The following is a 21,866-nucleotide window of genomic DNA, read 5'->3' on the forward strand; positions in this document are numbered from 1 at the left end:
TGACCAACCAGTATCTATAGTGATCCCTTCCCTACCATGCATGTAGTTTTCATTCACTTAATTCCTTGCTTTGAACTTACAGGTTGAATATAAAGCTTGTTCTTAAAGATCCAGATTTTTCCACAAAAGGTGAGGATGTGAGCTTATATTTCAAATAATATGGGTGCCTTAAGTTCTGTGCTAGAACTTACTTGTCATCATTAAGTCAGGCATTTGAACATATGAAGTTGACTAGTGCTGATTCAGACCACTGGCCCATCAAGGTCAGCAATGTGTACTCAGACCGGCAGCAGTTCTCCGGGGCCTCGGGTGTAGATTTTTGTATCCTCTATTAACCAATCTTTTTAATCAACATTTCCAGGGCTTAAACCTGGGACCTTCTGCATACCAAGAAGACATTCTGTCCAGTGCCTCCCCAGTGTCGTGATCAAGGCCCACCTTGTCCTTGAGGACTCCCACCTTATCATTCAAGCTGAAGAATTTGCATGAACCAGATTTTCATGTTAGACACACTAGAACATACAATGCTATTGCCTAGACAGCCTAGAATATGCATCAACAAATTCCATTTGTTTATACATTTCTTTCTTGTACAAAACTCCACTTTATTGTTAATGATTGAACAACGAATACAGAGGAACCCTTAAACAGAGCAGGTGGCGTGTTCATGGTACTCAGGGCAAGGCTGGTGTCTGAATACCTTGAGGTGGGACGAATACCAGTGCCCATGGCTCCTGGCGGAACAGACTGCTGGTGATCTCACACCTGCACACCTCCCCTTTCTCGGGTCTGCATGCCCTTCTCAGTCTGTTTGCTTTGCCTTCCATGCTCACAGCTAGGACACAGAGGTGATGCTGGTGGTAGCCATGACAGCAGCACTCCAGCGGCATACACCAGCTAGTACGTTTGGGGAAAGGGTGCACAGATGTTGCAGGCAACAGAACATGCACAGTGAAAGGGGCTTATGAAAGTGAGAGGATGGGGAACACGTGGAGGTGGAAAAGTATGAGGCCTGCTTGTAGGCAAACAGGGTTCTCTGGGCACTGTCTGCCCAAGGCCCCTTCAAACCTGGAACTGACCCTGGCACAAGGTTCACAGAGCGTACAACCAAATGAGACTGTGAAGATGTGTCTTTAATTCTCCTTTAAAGTAGCTACTGGGGTCCTGGATTTGAATCAGGGCTGTGATAGACAGTGACTTGGCTTCCGCATTTCTTGTAAGCGCCTTGAGGTATATTGGCCTTTTTAGATATCAAATTAACATAAATTGGGCCCTCCTAGTTAGGGCACCAGGGATAGGAAACAGTATGGGGGAGAAGAATTACCCATCCAAATTCTCACTTCCTAGCACCATCTAAATTAGCGCTCGGATGCTTCGTTTAAAGAGCAATAAAGTCTTTGAAGATCTGAGAAGGCTCTGCAGCTGAGCAGGCTCTTATCTAGTTGAACCCATCAGGGGGAAAAAGTTGTATGTAACTTTAAGACAATGAACGCAAAATTTCACAACAAATATACACAAAATACCATGAAAAAGCACACAAAATATCAAACACTGGGCCATGTTTTTTTAAAAAAGATTTCTTATGTAAGTGGCTGGTTACAATAGTAAACAATAGTAAACAATTATTTGGTCTTCCGTTGAATTCTGATCACTTTAGGAACAGAGGAATAAAATGATCCAGTTAGCGGTTTTGCCAATACAGTTTTTCTGCTACTACGGTCTGTTGCTTAAATGGTTCTGCTGAGCTAGTCACTCAAACAGAATAAGGGTTGGGCCCAGTTCCATGGGTTGGTGTGCATACCATTGCTAAGTTACCTCTGATCCAATAAAAGAGGTAGTCATGGGTAATTCAGGTGTCACATATGTAGTTAATGGATCAAAACTATTGACTAGCCATATTTACTAGTTCCACTTACATCTCTCCCACCAAAAAAAAAGAGAGTTGAAACACAGTAAAGTGTTTTTTTAACCTCTGTGAAGAAATGTTAACATATGCTTACAAAGCAGAGGGAAATTCTTTCAGTAATATTTCTGATGGAGTTTTGAAAACATAACATACTTGCTCCTTCAAATTGGTTGATGTGTTTGGGGTAATTTGCTCCATACTGTTACCTCTCGGCATTGCATACCCATCTAATGATGTTGAACACAAGTTGTCAGAGCATTAAGGAAGCTGCCCCTTTTTACCACCCATCGCTCTGCTCCTCTGCAGATACTAGTTTGCTATATTCAAAAGGAAGGAGTTTGGAAAGAGGTCACCACTGAGGAGAGACGGATTAAGGAGTGATCTTCAGAGTCTCTCCATAAAAGAAATAGTGGCAACACACATCTCGTTAAAAATAACTAATTTGTAGATTCCAAAGAGGACGGGTTGGTGGACAGCAGCTCTTTTAATATTCAATTCTGCTCCAGTAGAACATGGTGAGAAGGAGGACACAAGTCTGAAAGGAAAAGGTTAAAAAATAAAAAAGGGCCACATATCTGCCAAAGCAGCATCTTATTTACCCATCTTTCCCAGAATTTACAGACCAAGATTCCACCAGCCAGTAGAACAACCTGCAGTCCTGTGCAAACAACATAACTATGTGGAGTGGAATTTCTCTGGATTGTGGTTCTGGAGAACATGTTATGACAACTTTCCCCGAGACTGCAGCAGAAACTATGTTAGGGAACTGGCTTATAATTCTTAACATATTCCACAAATGCAACATCAATCAAATTGGGCCCAGTTTGGGGTCCTGGTGGATAAATACCTGTTTTTTCCTAAAGTTACATGGTTGCGAGAATGGCAGGAGGGAGTACACCTATAAAATGTTGGATATTACACAATTGGCTTGCTATCACAATTGTTCACCTCCTGAACTGAGTTATCCACATAGGAAATTCCTGTTGCAAATAATTGCTATAGTGGAATAACAGTGCACCATTATGAGATTTATAGATACAGTCATGAGGGATGGGGGGCAGGGGAGAGTTATTATTATTATTATTATTATTATTATTATTATTATTATTATTATTATTATTATTAATTGGGTTTATAAACCACCCTCCCCCGAAGGGCTCAGGGCGGTGAACAATATAGGTAGAGCACAGTATCAGATTAAATACAATAAATATGGATTAAAACGGCTCTAATAAAAATAAACCCTACCCCATTTAAAATGCAGCATTAATTAACTCAGACTGGCGCCTACTATCAATTCCCACAAAAACCCCAAAAGGGAAGGGGTGGCAACATCTCCATGATGTTATAAAGGAGGGAGAGGAAAAAAGAGGGCCCCTTATCAACGGCTGGTCTCCCCAAAGGCCCGGTGGAACAGCTCAGTCTTGCAGGCCCTGCGGAACTCAGCAAGATCCCGCAGGGCCCGAACAGCTGATGGAAGAGCATTCCACCAGGCAGGGGCCAGAGCTGTAAAGGCTCTGGCCCGGGTGGAGGCCAGCCGTATCATTGAGGGGCCAGGGATCACCAGCAAATTGGCCTCTGCCGAACGCAGAGACCTATTCGGGACATATGGGGTAAGACGGTCCCACAGGTACAGAGGTCCCAGGCCGCGCAAGGCCTTAAAGGTTAACACCAACACCTTGAAAATGATTCGGAATTCGATTGGTAACCAGTGCAAGCGGCGGAGCACAGGTGTAATATGTTCTCTCATGGCACCCTGCACCCCTGCATGCTGGACCATCTTCAATCTCCGAATCAGACGCAAGGGAAGGCCCACGTAGAGCGAGTTGCAATAGTCTAGCCTGGAGGTGACCGTTGCATGGACCACAGTGGCCAGGTCAGCTTGGGAGAGGAAGGGGGCCAGCCGCCGGGCCTGACGTAGATGGTAGAACGCGACCCGGGTTATATGGGCCACCTGGGTCTCCATAGAAAGAGACGAATCCAGGTGGACCCTCAGGTCGCGGACAGAGGGGGCTGGTGCCCTCCCACACCGGCGGCTGAAAATCCCCAACCTCCCCCTCCCGCCCCAGCCAGAGGATCTCCGTCTTTGCTGGATTCAGTTTCAGCCTGCTCTGTTTCAACCAACCAGCCACGGCCACCAAACAATGCTGGAGAGCCGCAGGGGCAGCGGCCGCTCCCCCCTCCATCGACAGAATGAGCTGAGTGTCATCAGCATATTGGTGACACGTCAGCCCAAAGCTCCGCACCAACTGAGCAAGGGGTCGCATATAGATGTTAAATAATAGCGGGGACAGCAGCGCTCCCTGAGGCACCCCACAATGAAGTGAGCACCTCCGGGACGCTTGGTCCCCGCACCACACTTGCTGCGTCCGGTCCCGGAGAAAAGAGGCAATCCATTTAAGGACAGTGCCTCGCACCCCGGAAGTGGCCAGGCGGTGGGTCAAAAGGTCATGATCGACCACATCAAACGCTGCGGTTAGAACTAGCAAAAACAACAGCGCCGATCCGCCTCGGTCTAGTTGTAAGCGGAGCTGATCTGTGACAGCGACGAGAACAGTCTCCGTCCCATGCCCAGCACGGAAACCGGACTGGAAGGGATCAAAAGCCGATGTGTCCTCCAGGAAACCCCGAAGCTGCTCCAACACCACCCTCTCAATTACCTTCCCCAGAAACGAAAGATTCGAAACGGGGCGATAATTGGCCAGATCACCAGGATCCAACTATGGTCTTTTTAAGAGTGGGCGGACCACTGCCTCCTTCAACCCACCAGGAAAAACTCCTTGCTCAAGGGAGCTATTGATGATACTCAACAGGTGGGGTCGTAACTCCGCCTGGCACACTTTAATAAGCCAAGAGGGGCACAGATCCAGAGGACAGGTAGTAGGTCTAACAGCAGCCAGGGCCCTGTCAACAGCGGCTTCCGAGAGCAGGGAGAACTGGGCCAAACAAGGGCCAGAAGACGGCAAGGGAGCCTCCAGTTCGCTTATTGTCTCTAAGGTGGCAGGTAGATCTTGGCGGAGCGACATGACTTTGTCTGCGAAAAAGCTCATGAATGCCTCACAGCTAATAGCCAATTGACAATTTGTAGACCCCTCAGACAATGAGGTCAAGGACCGAATAATGCGAAACAATTGTGCCGGGCGGGAGCTAGCAGACGCGAGGGAGGAGGAGAAGAAAACCCTCTCTACCTCCTTCGTCGGCTTGTATCCCATAGGAAGCCTTCATAAACGCTCCTGAGGTAACCGTGGTGGGTGAGTGACCTTATATCTATACAGTGCATGGACTACACTTTATCAGTTTCCCCGCCAGCATGGCCAGTTGGCCATGCTGGCAGGGGCTGATGGGAATTGTAGTCCATAACATCTGGAGTGCCAAAGGTTCGCCACCACTGTCCTATAACTTCCACTAAGCCCTAGATACTGTAAATGTGTCTAAGGCTTTCAGGGAACACAGGATATGTTGCTCCTGAGTTCTCTTGTAGCCCTGCCTCATATTTTCTCAATACAGAGGCATTAAACCTGAGATTCCAGTTCAGAGCCTGCCATAAGCAATCCTTCACTGCATTCAGGAAAGCCTGAAAAAAGAAGGGATGACAGAAGCTCAAAGGGTGGAGACCGAATTTTCCCCAGCCCCACTCCAGGAGCTTCATTTCACCTTTAATTTGGGAAGTTAACTCAATATCCTGTTAAATTTCATAGAATTGTGAAGATTAGGACATAAACCGGGGTGTCCAACTCTGGTCCTCCAGATTTTCATGGACTATGATTTCCATCAGCCCCTGCCAGCAGCTGGCAGGGACTTTATAGGAATCGTAGCCCTGAACATCTGGAGGACCAAGTGTAGACTCTGCTGAGTCCACACTGAAAGTAAAGACACTATCACTCCATCCCCAGGATGTGACAATGGTTCCAATTTGGGAAGCTTTAATAGGAGAGTAGACATGTTCATGGAAGGACAGGGCTATGCATGGCTATAGTCAAGATGGATACTAGTCATGATGCATACTTATGCCCCCCAATTTCAGAATAGTATGCCCATTATATTAAATGCTTTAGAAAATAGGCAGGATAATGCTGCTGCAGTCATCTTATCTGTGGGCTTCCTTAAGGCACTTGGTTGGCCACTGTGTGAACAGACTGCTGGACTCGATGGGCCTTGGTCTGAGCCACATGACTTTGCTTTGTTTTTATGTCTCCTACAGTGAGTGAATGAGTGGCAGGGGGAAGAGATGAAGAGGGTTTTTTCTCCCTTTTGTTCAATTGCTTCCTCAATTCTTCATGGTTCCCTACTTATTTTATTTAAAAAATCACCTGACTGTATTGTTCAGGAACTGAGAGAATGTGTCTTGTCCAATGCCATCCCTTGTACTCTATGGCTGAGCAGGAACCCAGCTCACAGTCCAGACCTGCCACTTAACCCACACCACCACACTGACTGCCCACTATGTTTTGCTATGGTACTTTTAATAATCAACGAGTGATATATGCTTTGAATCTTTGTGAAGGTAGACTTTCCATGAATAAAATTTAACATTGATAAACAGGTAGCCTTCTTACATAGGTTCTACTGTCTCCGGAGAGTCCTTTTGGCATGCATCTTAGAACTTGTATTATCTTAGGCTCCATTGATTGAAAAGTTTTTATACTATACTTGCCAGAATCTGCCAGAGGCAGCTGTAACAATAAATGTATAATTTCTTTTTTTAAGTCAAACAACTATATACATGAAAAATGGCAATAAAACCCATTACTAGTATCTTAAAACAGCAGTCAGTAAAACCAGCAGAGTAAAATCAATATAAAAACTGGTAGAGAGGAGAGCTTGACTCCAGCTAGATGTTAACAGTCAGACAGTCCTGAAAGAATAAGTTTGCAATCCAGAATTTAATTGGTTGGGGAAAAGGCAGTGACAACAGGTGCTTCTATGCATCCATGACCTTTGTTTCACTTGGGCTGCACCTATGTATAATGCGCTATCATTTGCAACTGGATAGCCTTGTCCACATAGGATAATCTAGTTGCTGATAAACCAGAGTGATTGCTGTAGAACAATATCCAATGGGGTGAGGAGGCAGCCTTAGGGAAGAAGATTCCATGACTGCTAATTGATGTCTGTAACAATTGAAGCAGTTGGAATAACAGGCCACCACGTTCCTAGGGAACTGGATAGACCAGGGTCCGCAACTACAGTTAAATAGAAGCGTGAATTCCCATACAAAGGAACAAGTTTAGCACCATGCACACAAAACTCAAATGATGTGAAATGTATTCCCTTGTACTGGACTATTTTAGAGGAGCCTCATGTTGCAGAGTGGTAAACTGATCCCAGTGGAAGTCAGTTTCAGGTAGCTGAACTCAGCCTTCCTTCTTTCTGAGGCTGGTGAAATGAGTACTCAGCTTGCTGGGAGTAAAGTGTAAATGATTGGGGAAGGCAATGGCAAACCACTCCATAAACATAGTAAATGTCATGATATGACATCCCCTGTATGACATCCCCTGTAAATTTCGTTGTGCGTGCACAATGACAATAAATGCTTATGCTTATGCTCATGGGTAATAATGACCCAGTTCTTGCACAGGGGACTTTACTTTTTCCTACAGGAAACTTCACCTTCAAAACACCAGCAATGAACTCTCTATATTTTAACCTTCTCATTATTTAGCTCGAACTCCTAAAAAAGTATCTCTACAAAACTGCATGTAAATGCACAGGAACACCAAGAAGCAGAAGCTGAAAGCAAAGTTTACCTATCAAAAATAATCTGATTTGGTCATATAATTATAGAAAAAGTAAAACTGGTTCTCCTGGTTGTGGTGGGTTTTCCGGGCTGTGTGGCCTTGGTCTGGGGATCTTGTTCCTAACGTTTTGCCTGCATCTGTGGCTGGCATCTTCAGAAGTGTATCACAAAGGGAAGTCTGTTGCACACTGGATACAGACCACACCCACCACAACCAGTTTAATCTGGCCGTGAAAGCCTTTGACAATAAACTGGTTCTCGATAACTGGATTGGCCAAGTCGTGGCCCTTGAACATATTCTACTCGGAGCTAGGGCAGTTCCAGCCAGATAGAAAGAATTTACGAGTTTACATGGAACAAAACATAGTCCAGGATGTGGTAAGTATGAGATACTCACAGTCCAGCAGAGAATAGCAAAGCCAAACCAGGCAACACCCCAGGCGTGTCTGTTCAATGGGCCAGCAATAGTTTCATAGCAGCCCTGAAGAATCAGCCAAGAAAGGAAAACACTCAATAACTTAGCAACACAGCCTCAGTTATGATCTCCTATAATTATCTAGTCAAATATAAATATTCAGTAGCCAAACAAGAAACCTACTCACAATCTTAATGTAATTCAGGTAGCCATCTTGACAAAGCTATCTAAGTACTATGATGCACAGTTTCCACACACTCTGCATACTGTATGATGCAGGCTGGTAGCAGTTGACATGTGCTAGCCTGAACTGTTCTATCCAATCCTTACTTATGCTGCCAGCATTATCTAGCAGATTCTCAAAGCACAATCCATTGGCAGGGCAAGTTACTGGATAGGAACTAACACACCTTGCACAGCTTTATGTGTTTGGTCTGTATCACCAATGATATTGAGAGGTTTTTAACTCCACCCCAGGGAAGCACACCAGAACAGTTGTCTTCAAGCCGTGGATTGGATTGCTCAGGTGGGTCTTAAGCCCCCGTGGAGTTGCCTTATATGGGGAAGGACTTGTGAGCACACCTACTATTTCTTTTTGCAAGCAAGTTGAGAAGAACAGCAGGACCATGAGGGAAGGCCATTTAGCGGTGAAGAAAATTTCTCCTTGGCTGCAACCCATGCTCATTGTTTGCTATGATCCAATTTGTCATTCTCAACTTGCATTTCCCACATCCAGCTATCTTCTTATAGACAGTCAGTGTGGTGTAGTAATCAAGATGTCAGACTGGGATCTGGGAAACCCACCTTCAATCCCTATTCTGCCCTGGGAACTTCCTGGATGATCTTGAGCCAGTTACACACTCTCAGTATTTAGATTGGAGATCCCCAAGGAATATCCGGGGCATATCATGGAGGTGTCTCTTGCCTTGAAAACCCTACAGTGTCACCATAAGTCAGGTGTGACTTGATAGCAGAGAGGGGCAGAAATCTAGTCTATGAGGTGATTCATTTTGGCTCTCCTGTCAAGTCACATGATGTATTCCGACATGTGCTTATGGGAATGATGCTGCTTCTGGTTTGTGGTCTCAAAAATATTGGAGACCACTGCAGTGGAAGTTCATGGCCCTATCACTGGCTGAAGCCAATCTTCAACTCTTCATAAGGCTCAGAGTTAAAAAATACCATACCAAATACTTTATGGTATTTTGAATTACTACACACCACTAATTCCATTTCAGGTACAGCTACTGAAATCAGGTCTCGGTTGCAGAGCAACTGCAACATTGAACAGGGCAACACTCATAAGATTTAACAAGCTGAAGGAATCACCACCATGTTTCACACTTAGAATTATCATCAATGGTGGCAAAGATCTCTTCTCCAGTCTAGTAAAGAACTTTCATATTTAAAGAGCATTATCAAGCAATACATTGACTAGTAGTCTCCTTGATTGTGCTTTGGTCACAAAAATAATCCTAGAACTTTAATTATATACTATACAGTTTGGTTGCAGAACTTTCTAGACTTTCAGGAGCATCATAACAACAAATCATCTGTATGGTACTTTCAAAAGGTTCTCATGCATCATGATGTCTTAAAGTTCTGTTCAAGGAAGCACAGATTCCTCTCCTTTACCTCAACAACCTAAAAGGCCTGCCAAAATGTTGCTCTTGGGGGTAGTGAAAGCACCAGCAGAAGCATGAGGAACTGACAAAACTTGGAGGAACTGACAAAAACTTATTCCCCTTTTCAGCAGGATTCAGCCCATTTTTTACAAGGTAGACCAGTACAATCATTACCATTCTGCAGATGGGAAAGCTGAAACAGAACAACCAGTAGTTTCACTAAAGCCACCTATTAATTTCATGGCAAAGGTGACAGCTGATCTGGACTGGAGGAGGATACACTTCCTGATTGACAGTTCAGCCTTTTAATCACTGGTATGCACCACTGAAAGCCAGAGTTACATTTTCAGTTACCTTCGAAGTAAAAACAGAAGAGCAATTCTTACCGTGTTGTGAAAATAGCCAGACACTCCTAATTTGCAGCCATCCAAGTTGATCGCTTTGCCTAGGGTATCCATGACACAGCACCGATGGGGCCAGGGAAAATCTGCATCATTATTCACAGTCCTGAAGACAGAGGTATAGGTCTGCCAGTCTGATGGCCCATTCACACCACAACATTTATTCTTGGTTTGGGGGAGGGGGAAAGGGTGAGGAAAAGAGAGACATTGTGTGTTAGGACTACAGAAATTAAGTGCCTTACTGATCATCCAGGGGCAAAAAAAGAGACAACTAGGTGGGAAGGAAAAGAATGTGACCCAAGATGGACCAGGGCTGCGCCCAGTCAGGGGCCACTTTCAGGCTACCCATGAGAATATTGCAGGAATGTAGCACTACCAGACAGGGTGAAGAAAAAGAAAACATCCACATTAATGTTTCATTCTTCTGTAGAACTGCTGTTTTTATTCAAACAGTAGGTGGCTTATCTAAGTTTAGGATTTTCACAGATTTTATGATGCATTATTTTATTTATACTCTGTTATTAGCCTCCCTGGGAGCCACGTGCCAAGAGGTGGCAGCATTTTTTAAAGTAAAATGAATAAACAAAGCAAAAAGCAGAATAGATATTAAGACCAGGAATGTTGGATCTAAAGACAGGCTACAGATGTACCCACAGAGTCGGTCGGCTAAAACATACGAACACACGAAAAGTGTTTTCAAATCTTAATGGGATTTGACAGAATTGGAAACAAAATGTTAATTCTCTCTTTTGTAAGCAGCTTTTTGGCACTTCAGGGAAGAGGCAAGATGTTGCTACTTTAAATAAATAATAGTCCAAGCTACCCCCACCTGATATTTCAAGCTGTGGAGCATGAAGAAACTTACTGAAAAGCTCTTTGCAAACAAGACATCCCTTTCAGCCTTAACATTGTTACCATGTTTTTTTTAAATAAAGTGCATTTGTAAGCACTTTTTTTAAAATGAGGGGTGAAATGCCCTTAATGCAAAACTTCAGGTTAAAGCCTGAGTCATCAATACCTCCAACATGAGACGGTTCCATGTCCTGGTAACACCCGCACTCTTCCAGTTGTCATCATTGTTGGCTGGCTCTGGATTCTGGTATTTTCCAAGCATTTGTTTCAAGAAAAGGTTGGGAGTAAGCTGAATGCCAAAGCAAAGGGAGAAGGAAGCACACACTTAAAGCAAAATGGTGTTTCAAAACAATTATCAAAAGGGCATTCCCTTCCAGTGAAAGTGGCAATGGAAAAACCTAACGCCCTTTACATCCCTGTTGGACATGGGTGTGTAAAATGCCATCAAGTCACAGCTGACTTTTGGCCACCAGTTAAGGTTCTCAAGGCAAGGGACAAACAGAATTGGTTTGCTATTTCCTTCTCTTGCCTAGTGACCCTGGGATTCCTTGGAAATCTCCCATCCAAGCACTAGCCAGGACTGACTCTGCTTAGCTTTTAAGATCTGATGAGATTGGGTTAGCCTGGGCCAGGGGTCTGCAACCTGTGGCTCTCCAGATGTTCATGGGCTACAATTCCCATCAGTCCTGGGAATTGGCTGATGGGAATTGTAGTCCATAAACATCTGGAGAGCCGCAGGTTGCAGACCCCTGGGCAATCCAGATTAGTGCCCTTGTTGAATAAAAAAGATTAACTGAGCCTAGTCTTTTTTCGTTGAACTGCTTGAGCTTTTACTGAGATATGACCAGCATGCTAGAATTGCATCGTTCCAAGTTACTTTACTTCTAAAAAAAATAAATCACATCAGAAAAGGAGAACAAGTTATTATTTTTTTTATAAAAAAAGATCTTGCAAGCCTTCCACATATATCCTTACTGCTGTCATCTTCATTTCTGCTTGAAGCGTCTAACCTTCTATAGACAAGTGCCATATATCTTCTTTGTCTCAAGGCTGAACTCAAACAACTCTGGGAGACCAAAACAATAGCCAGATTATTTTTTTAAAGGAAATACTCACAAAGTCTCTGTGCACGGCTGCTGTGATGCTCGAGGCCACTTCAAAGGCAAAGACAATCAGCATCAAGCAGATATACTAGAAAACAAAAACAAACCATGTCACTCAGAATAGTAGGTACAATTAGACCTAAATCTAGGTCCCTCTGGCAAACAGCAAATATGCCTTTGGGGGCACTTTTACTTTTCTGTCCTTTATATTGTCAGAGCTAGAACTTCAAAAATCTGAATAGGGTTTAGTTAGGGTTGAAGGAGTCTTATGGGTCATCATCTCAGTGCAGTAAATCATGAGTCACAGTTAAGATGTCTTTTGCCTGACTACCTACAGTATAGTATACCTCCAGTCAACTGATCCTATTGTTAAACTATTCTCACTGTAAGGAAGTTTCTAGTGTTCGACTGAAATCTACCTTGATCCATTACATCTAGTTTTATCACTCATGCATCACAGAACAAATCTGTCTTCTGTCCCATGAGCTAGTCCTTTAGAACAGCATGATTATTTCTTCCTTCAGTCTTCTATTCTCCAGGCTGAACATACCAATTTCCTCACTGTCCCCTCATAGGACTGGTTTTCCAAACCCCAGCCATATTTGTTGCCCTACTCTGACCGTGTTCCATGCTGTCTACGTTAAAGGTGGTATTTGACACAGTACTCCTGATGACGTCTGACTAGAATGTCATTGAGTGGGACTATGGCTTATCATGAGTTGGATGATATTTTTCTACTAACACAGCCTATTTTTCTATTAACACAGCCTATTAACACTACCATTTTCTGCAGTCGCATGGCCCTAACTGAATCATGTTCACCTTGTGATCCACAACCATCACAAAAATGATGACAATATTTCCACATGGACTGTTGCCAATCCAGGTATCCTGGCTCTGTAGCTATGTATTTCATTATTTGAAAGTTAAGTGGAGAACTTTGCATTTGTCAAGTTGAAAGAACTGGGCTGAAATGAATAAATTATTCAGATTTTATTTCTAAGGCATTTACTATCCCAGGCAGTTTTGTGTAATCTGTGAACTTGACAAGATTTCTGCCATTCATTTACATTTGCCTAGAAGCCTCAAATATTTATTGAGAGTTTTTACATGAGTCGAAAATACTCTGTACTTGCTATGGTTTTCAATCTATCATGATAATTCATCTATCATGATCATGTTCAATCTATCATTGATACCACTGCGTTATTCAGTAATGAGGACACATATGTAAATTGGTCCCTAGGTCATTACTATTCCCTGCCATGCTAATTTCCTGGTAATCGTCAGCACAAGAATTCTATGAGATAAAGACTAAACTTGAAAAAAGCATCCAAACTTGGCTTGAATATAAATATTTCCGTCGAAACTTGAGCATACTTCATCTTTCACACAGAGAATTCTCCCTCAGCCTCACACTAGAAGGCTGCTTGAGCTTGCTATAGATTGTGGAAATCCATTTTATAACATCAACTCCTATTTATATATACACAGAGAGCCAGCATGGTGTAGTGGTTCAGAGCAGGTGCACTGTAATCTGGAGGACCGGGTTTGATTCCCAGCTCTGCCACTTGAGCTGTGGAGGCTTATCTGGGGAACCAGATTAGCTTGTGCATTTCAACCCACGCCAGCTGGGTGACCTTGAGCTAGTCACGGTTCTTTGGAGCTCTCTCAGCCCCATCCACCTCACAGGATGTATGTTGTGGGGGAGGGGGAGAGGAAACGGAGATTGTAAACTCCCTTGAGTCTCCTTATAGGAGAGAAAGGGGGATATAAATCCAGACTTCTCCTCCTCCTTCTTCTTCTCAGTGTCACACCTTAGGTTTCCACTAAAGAACCAATACATCACTGAGAAAGGGTTACACTGCATTTTAATCATAAGAACCTGAAAGGTTTCCCCCACCGAAGCAAGGACATAAGACTGTAATTCCACCAGTGGCACTCCTGACTTGCAACCAAGTTAAGAAATGACAATGGCAACGAATAAGTATATACTCTTCAGTATGAAATTTCTCAGTTTTTTCCCCTGCTGTACTTTTTACAAAGATTGACAGCAAGTTCTGCATATGTATCTAATTAGAAAACTGTCTGCTTTTTTTCTGCTAGGCATGCGGCAGCATGGAAGCTGAAACAGCAAGTTTCATTTGTTCAGAAAGTGTCAAAGCTCACGATTATTCCAGTTCCTGGAATTCTGCAGTTATAGCGAATAACTAGGTTGCCAAGGAAATAGAATCTCCCACACACTTATTCATCACTGTTTAGGAAGTTCCTTTGTACAAAATCCAGAAATACACCAACACTAAACCAGCTGACTGGTTCCTTGGATCAGAACTCATACACTGCTGATTAGCATTCAACTTACCACCAACAGCATTGTTCTGTTTGACTTCAAGACTCCAACAATACCAAGTATAGACAGGCAGAAGAAACTAAAGCCAGTGAAGATCCCAATCCAGGCAGCACCATAGATGTCATCATTGTCAGTAGCTTCCAGCAGAGGATACAATGAATTTTGATCTGACACAAAGAATATGCACTCTGCCATCAGGGCGAGGCCACAGAGCTACAACCAAGACACACATACAATGGTCATTCCATCCTAACACAATACCTACACATGTTACTGGTCCTTTGGACAAAAAGGTGTGTTCAAATACTGCATATACTCCTCAGTGGTGGGATTTAGCAGGTTCACACCACTTCAGCAGAACTGGTTGTTAAAGTGGTGCTTGTCAAACCAGTTGTTAAATGATTTGAATCCCACCAACAGAACCGGTTGTTAAATGATTTGAATCCCACCACTGATACTCCTCATCTTCTGGTAAACATACTTCAGATCAGACAGTGCTAGTATTTGTGATCAAAAGCAACCCACAGGGTATGCTTGCTGACATTTCCATCACCTGCCCTGGCCTGTTCTTATTTTGGGGTTCGAGTAGCTTACAACATAGAAAATACAATACAATCAAAACATTCATTAATACAGTAAAAGTCAAGCAGTCAAAAGCACATTAACATAATTAGACTGGAGCAATTTTAATTACTCACAGCCCTATCAATGCACAAACCCAATCAATACACAACCCCAATCATATCTGATGAAAGGAGGGGTAAGAAAGAAGGGGAAAGGGGGAAAGGGAGGTCAGCCTGATCATAAGCACCACTGCTGCCCTCAACTATAGGCTTCATAAGAGTTAATACCTCAAGCAAACACTAACCTCTTTGAAACGTCTGTTGCTTACATCTGTTGTAAGTTGTGCTGCATCTTTCACAATTAGCCCACAAGTTCCTAGAGGAGACTTCTCCTTACTTACAGTTCACTTACCCCGATAATGACATTGCCCACGATGAGCAAGGCTTGGAAACATCGCACACCAGTCTCTCCTTTGGCCATCTTCAGCAACCTACAGGACAGATTCAGGAGAAGTGAACGTTCAAGAATAAGCCATTGTTTTATAACACACACATACGCAGGCACATCAGGATAAGCTAGCTACAAAACACTTTTTGGAGTGTCTCTGTCAGCAAGGTTCTACAAACAGAGTTTAAAATAATGTAGGGGCTGGCTGATGTTTATCCTTTTGTAGAGTTGTTTGGAAGGTTTTGACTTATAATTTTAGAGCTGATGAATGGTTAAAAGACATTGTCAAGGCTACAATATCCAGCAGCTATCCATACAGACTAGAGGCAAAGTGTCTCTTCAGAGTAACTACATATAACTCAGAAATCGATACTTGAGTCCCAAAGCAAGCCCAGGAATAGAGTCCTGACATAGTCATGATTCTACAGCCTTGCCAATGGAGGTGGCTGGACAATAACACACCTTGTTACACTAGTACCATGACAAACATTTTTTGTTTGTCTCATCCCATAGCATTGTTGCGATACCATCCTCCAAGCTGGACCTCCTCTGTGAAAAGAGCACCCCATCATCAACCTTCACCATACTGTTGTGAGCCTTTAAACATTATACTAAGAGATTGCTTTCTACAGTGACAAGTATGATGTTTAAAGGCATCCAGTTCTCTTATTTACTTGAAGTCAGCTTGGAGTGCTCACCAACGGCACCTTCACTGAGAAATCAGCTTGTGACTTCTAAGGACCATCTTTCCTTATATGACACTGCATGGCAACTCTGGGCATCCCAGCAGCTCCAACTGTTAACCCTTGCAGGTTTATTACCACTAGCCACTTATGAGCTTTCACAATATCAATATAGGCTTTATGGGCAGACTTCCTGAAAAATGTGAGGAAACCTTCTACCCTCATGAACATTAGAAGACTGCATAAGAGCAAGCTGTTCAGGAGGGCATTTGAGAGCCAGTGTAGTGGTTATAGTATTGGAGTAGGATCTGGGATACCTGGTTTCAGATCCTTATTCTGGCACAAAGATTACTGGTTAATTTTGGACCAATTGTGTTCTCTCAATGTAATTTCACAGGGTTCTTGTGGTGCTACAATGAAGGGTTCTTTGTACATGTATCATTTTCCTTGCAGTTGTGTTCTTTGCAGTGGGGGCTCCCCATGTTTCCTTGTTTACACATGAGGAGATAGAATGATAGAGTTGGAAGAGATCTCAAGGGCTATCCAGTCCAACCCCTGGCCATGCAGAAACTCACAACCAAAGCACTCCTGAAAGATCACTATCCAGCCTCTGTTTAAAAACCTCCAAAAGGACTCCACTACTCTTTGAGGCAGCATATTCTACTGTCAAACAGCCCAACATTAATTCTTCCTAATGTTAAGGAGGAACCTCTTTTCCAGTAGTTTGAATCCATTAGTCCTTGTCCTAGTCTCCAGAGCAATAGAAAATAAACTTGCTCCACCTTCAACATGACATCCCTTCGAATATTTAAACACAGCTACTATGTCACCCCTTAACTTTCACTTCTCAAGACTAAACATACCCAGCTTCCTAAGTCTCACAATACTCCAAGTGATGTCTGACCAACACAGAATAGAGTGGTACTATTACCTCCCTTGATCAAGACACCATATTCTTGTTGATGCAGCCTAGAACTGCATTTCTTTCTTAGCTGCCAAATCACACTGTTGACTCATGCTCTGATTGTTGTCTTCTAAGAGCCCCATCCAGAGGGGGATCGGAATCTGCCTGTGGGAGTGGTACACGACTGCTCCAGCGGATTTGACCTCCCCAGAGCACTAGCTCCAGAGAGGGGCAATCCCACTGGTATGCAGCAGCCACTGCCCTCCTCCCCAGCTCTGGAATACAGCACTGAATGCTACACCAGCATCCCAGCCCCTCTGCCACTGCCAGCAGTGTATCAGGGGTGGGATGGGGGCATGGCCTTTCTTTTCCGGTCTTTGCCAGTGTTACACTGGCTGGCTGCAGGTAGGACAAGCCAGCCTTTTGGCTGGCACAAGTCCATTGTGGCTCTTTAGTGGCGGGGAACTTGTTTGACTTTCCAGCCCACTTGCACTGCCAGAAAGCCTCTTTGGGGGGAAGTGGCCAGGCGTGGCTGCAGTGCTATGACCAGGTGCCTGGCTCGTGGATGGGGCTGCCCTGACTTCCAGATCCCTTTCAGATGTACTGTTGTCAAGCCAGGTGTCATCCATTTTATGTCTGTGTATTTTTTTCTGCCTAAGTGTAGTATCTTACATTTCTCCCTGTTGAAATTCATTTTGTTTGTTTTGGCCCAGATGTCTAATCTGTCAAGGTCATTTTGAGTTCTGAACCTGACCTCTGGGGTATTTGCTACCATCCTAATTTGGTCTCATTTGCAGATGAGATTAGCATGTTCTCTATTCCATCATCCAAGTCATTGCTAGAAATATTAAATAGCACTGGGCCCAGGACAGAACCCTGTGGCACCCCACTAATCACTTCTCTCCTGGATGAAGACGAGCCATTGGTGAGCACCAGGGACGGAGCGAGGGGGGAAAGAGCCCAGTCCACTAGTGCATCCTCCGCCCCTGCCACACCAACATCCACCCCATTCCACCCTGGAACACCCTCGCCACACCTCCACAGGGGCACGTGCCTGGTGCGTCGCGCACCCCTCCCTGCTTGTAGCTACGCCTCTGGTGAGCACCCTTTAGGTTCAGTTGGTCAATCAATTACAATCTGCTGTTTCCTGTGTGCCTCACCACCATTTTGCCTGCCCCATGAAAGGAATGCTTTCGGGTTTGCCACCTATTTATGATTTTTTTTAAGAAACAGGACATATCTTCAATCTGTCACTCCTGGGATTAAAAGTACTTAAATAAAATAGAAAAGATAACAATGCCAGCAGAACTACTCCTGCATGGGCAGGGGAAAGTGGAGAGGAAGCAAAACTCATACTGTTCTGCTCTGCTTTCCTTGCTCAGGCAGGAAAAAAAAATCATACTTTGCCTGCTGCTTGAAACTGGGGGGCTTCTCTGATCTGAAGTGCAGTCAGTTCTGAAGAGGTGGAAACATGTGCACAATTGATAATCTGATCCTAAGGTAATGTACACTTGACCTAAAGAGACTAAACATGTGCAAAAGGCCATGGAAATAACAACGAATGTCATTTTGAACTATTTAGCAGAATTCGTATTATAAAAGCACACTTGACCAATTGAGCACGTCTAAAAGTAGCTTATGTACACTGCACTTTCATGCCGATTTAATCCAGTCTAAGCCCAAGAGCTAGCATGCTATAGTGATTAAAAGTGGCAGACTGGTATCTGGGAGGCCACGGAAGTTCACTGGCTGACCTTGGGCCAATCACTCTTAGCCTAACCTACCTGACAGTGTTGCAGTGAGGGTGAAATGGAGGAAAGGAAAATTATGTAAATCACTTTGGGTCCCCATTGGGAGGAAAAGTGGGGTACAAATGAATAAAATTAAAATAATAGATAAATATGTCACTTTTACTAGATCAATGGGTTGGCTCTTTTGAAATTTAGGATATAAGCGTTTGGCTTATGAAACCAACTGCTTTAACTTTGTTGGTCAAGTGGTACTTCGATACTTAGTCTTTAAAGTCTTTTTGATCCTCTCATGAATGAAAGTAGGATATAAATGTTTTACATGCCAATAAATAAAACACGGGAAGCTCCCTTCAGTTAAGTTTATGATACGAAGATTCTTGCTCGTGCTTAGGGATATATTTGTTTTCTGCATGGGTCCTCATCATAGAAGTTAAAGTTTTTGATGTTTCAACAGCCCACTTACTGGTAGATTATTTCTATCAGCTGTTGAAGTTTTTATATTGCGTTGGGAAAACCTTAGCGCTGCTCTGCTTTCTGGTTGTAAATTTCACATTTTACCTGCATACCTCTTGGAGATCTTCTGGTATGAGGCAAAATAAAAATAAACTTAAATAAAACTATAGAAATAGGATGTGAAGACAGCATGACAGTATATTGTCAAAGGCTTTTATGACCAGAATCAACAGGCTGTTGTAGGCTTTTCAGACTATGTGGCAGCTGTCTGGTAGCTTGTGCTCCAAACATCTCGCCCACATCGATGGCTGGCATCTTCAGACACAAAAACACATCTTTTGATGAAATACCTCTGAAGATGCCAGCCATAGATGCAAGCAAAACGTTAGGAGTAAAAACAGCCAACAATATCACAAATTACTGAGTCCCAGCTTTTAGAAAGTCTACAGCCCTGTTTCAAATCAAAGGGCATCTGCAGCCTTTCAATCACAATAGCCCCCCTCTCATATACATACTACCAGCCTCAAGGGTCTAGGACTGTAGTATGTGACAATATCATTGTTTTTTAACCTCCCCTTGGTCAGGGGTATTGGACACACTAAACAATTGATGATTCCTTCTATATCACAGCAGGAAGTCCACAGATAAACTGATTCAACCTTTCTAGCTGAAGAACCCCACCCATGTTAAAAACCAGAACTATGCTGCAGAAGCCCTGGCAGAACATATCTGAGAAGACAGTGTGGAGAGCCAGTTCCATCTAGAACATGGAAGACCTGGAGAGTAACATTCCAAGTCACATTTCTCAAAGGGCTTTGGCTTTCTACCCTGCATTACACACCTAGGCATTTTGCGTGGAATTCACACTCCTTCTACCCACAGCTCTCACATACACATACTGGCAATATTACAGTTTCTGTTAGAACAAGAGAAGCTGTGGTGATCTGCATTCTATCATTCTATTATACCTTCCTCCAGGCTTAAGCTGGAGGAAGTCTCCTTAGGTTAGGAGTACTTCCCTCAGCCTGAGTAGGATGTGTGATTTTGCCATCAAATCACAGCTGCTTTATTTTAACCCCATAATGTTTTCAAGGCAAGAGATGTTCAGAGGTGGTTAACCATTGCCTACCTCCATGTGCACTGAGAGAGTTCTGCAAAGGCTGTGCCTGGCCCAAGGTCACCCAGCAGGATTCATGTAGAGGAGTGGGGAATTAAACCTGGTTCCCCAGATTAGAGTCCATTGCTCTTAATCACTACACAATCTCTATAGTACCTTAAGGTACAATGTGCCCATCATTTCTCTCTGTAAACAGGAGAGATGCAACTAGCATCATGTCATGCCAACATCACTCCAAATTTGCCACACGCTTTACCCCTGAACACTTAACTGTTAGCAAGTTGAAATTTTCCTGTCAGTGCATTTCTGTGCTGGAAAAATCCACATCTGTTGATTTACACCCCATATGTTATCTTAGATACAGAATGCATCCATTTATTTTACAAGACTAGTTTTTTTTGTGAACATCAGCTTGAATGCTAATAGGGCCAACGTGACATGAATCATAAGCTGCACAGAGCATGTCTAAAGGATAATGGGCAATGCCAAAATTGTCTGATTAGAGGGGAGTAGTAAGCAAGAGACGAGCCCAATGGCAACCTGAGTTTGATCCCGGCGGAAGTTGGTTTCAGGTAGCCAGATCAAGGTTGACTCAGCCTTCCATCCTTCTGAGGTTGGTAAAATGAATACCCAGCTTGCAAGGGGTTAAATGTAGATGATTGGGGAAGGCAATGGCAAGCCACCCCATAAACATAGCCTGCTTAGTAAATATTGTGATGTGTCACCACCCCATGGATCAGTGCTTGCATAGGGGACTGACTATCTTTATCTTTAGAAAGCAATAAGCCTTTGGCAGTAGGCATTAGACCTGTGCATGGGAGTTAGTTTCATTTCTTTAATTTTTGGTTGGTAATTTTGAAAGGGACTGGTTTTATATGGGTTTATTTGTTTATATACATTTCTACCCCACCCTATACCCAAAGGTCTTTGGGCGATTACAACATAAGACATAAAAATCACCCCCCACAATTATAATGAGCCTTATGGGGGATGGGAAGTCTAAAAATGTAATGAATAAATAAATAAACTGTGACAATAAAAGCTGATTAAAATTCATAAACGCCTATTAGAATTCATAAAAACCTGTTAAAAATTCATGAAATTACCAAAGGGGCAAACCATCTTTTCTGCTAAAGGCCAGGGAAAATCTTTACCAATTTTCTAAATGCATATAGAGAAAATGCTTAATGCCCCTCAGGGAGAAGATCATCCCACAATCTCAGGGCCACCACTGAAAGAGCCCTGAATCAGGCCTCCATCTCAGCCCTGTCTCAGGCTTCCACTGAAGGAGGTGGTACCAATGGGCCCGCCCTCTTTCTCAGGTTTGTACATCCATGGTACTCAGATTGCCATTGGGCTCTTCTCTTGCTTACTACTCCCCTCTAACCTGATAATTTTGACATTGCCCTCTTTCTCAGGTTTGTACCTCCTTGGTTTCCTGTCCAAATTAGATAAGATTCTGGGAGATTGTAATACTTGTCAAAGACATCCACATAGCAACATTTCAGACAGATAGACCAACTGTCCCCTTTGAGGCAATGAAATTACATTCATGTTT

At 43.4% G+C, this 21,866-nt stretch overlaps 1 protein-coding gene across 4 annotated transcripts in view; it reads right to left on the bottom strand.

Moving 5' to 3' along the window:
- Positions 1-580: 580 nt before the first annotated feature.
- The window catches only part of UPK1B (uroplakin 1B), a 35,335-nt gene continuing 14,049 nt past the window's right edge, over positions 581-21,866 (bottom strand). For 2 of the 4 annotated variants that reach the window (XM_048495679.1, XM_048495678.1), the window contains exons 2-8: positions 15,365-15,443; positions 14,402-14,556; positions 12,053-12,127; positions 11,103-11,225; positions 10,070-10,249; positions 8,041-8,124; positions 581-2,441 (exon numbers count right to left, since the gene is read on the bottom strand). In XM_048495679.1, coding sequence (XP_048351636.1) covers positions 2,391-2,441; positions 8,041-8,124; positions 10,070-10,249; positions 11,103-11,225; positions 12,053-12,127; positions 14,402-14,556; positions 15,365-15,407 — 711 coding nt within the window. In that variant the 5' untranslated portion in view covers positions 15,408-15,443 and the 3' untranslated portion in view covers positions 581-2,390. Of the gene's footprint in view, positions 2,442-8,040; positions 8,125-10,069; positions 10,250-11,102; positions 11,226-12,052; positions 12,128-14,401; positions 14,603-15,364; positions 15,444-21,866 lie in introns of all 4 variants that reach the window. The other 2 variants (XM_048495676.1, XM_048495677.1) reach the window with 1 other exon arrangement.

This window comes from Sphaerodactylus townsendi, linkage group LG04 (genome assembly GCF_021028975.2).
Source record: "Sphaerodactylus townsendi isolate TG3544 linkage group LG04, MPM_Stown_v2.3, whole genome shotgun sequence".
Lineage (NCBI taxonomy): Eukaryota > Metazoa > Chordata > Lepidosauria > Squamata > Sphaerodactylidae > Sphaerodactylus > Sphaerodactylus townsendi.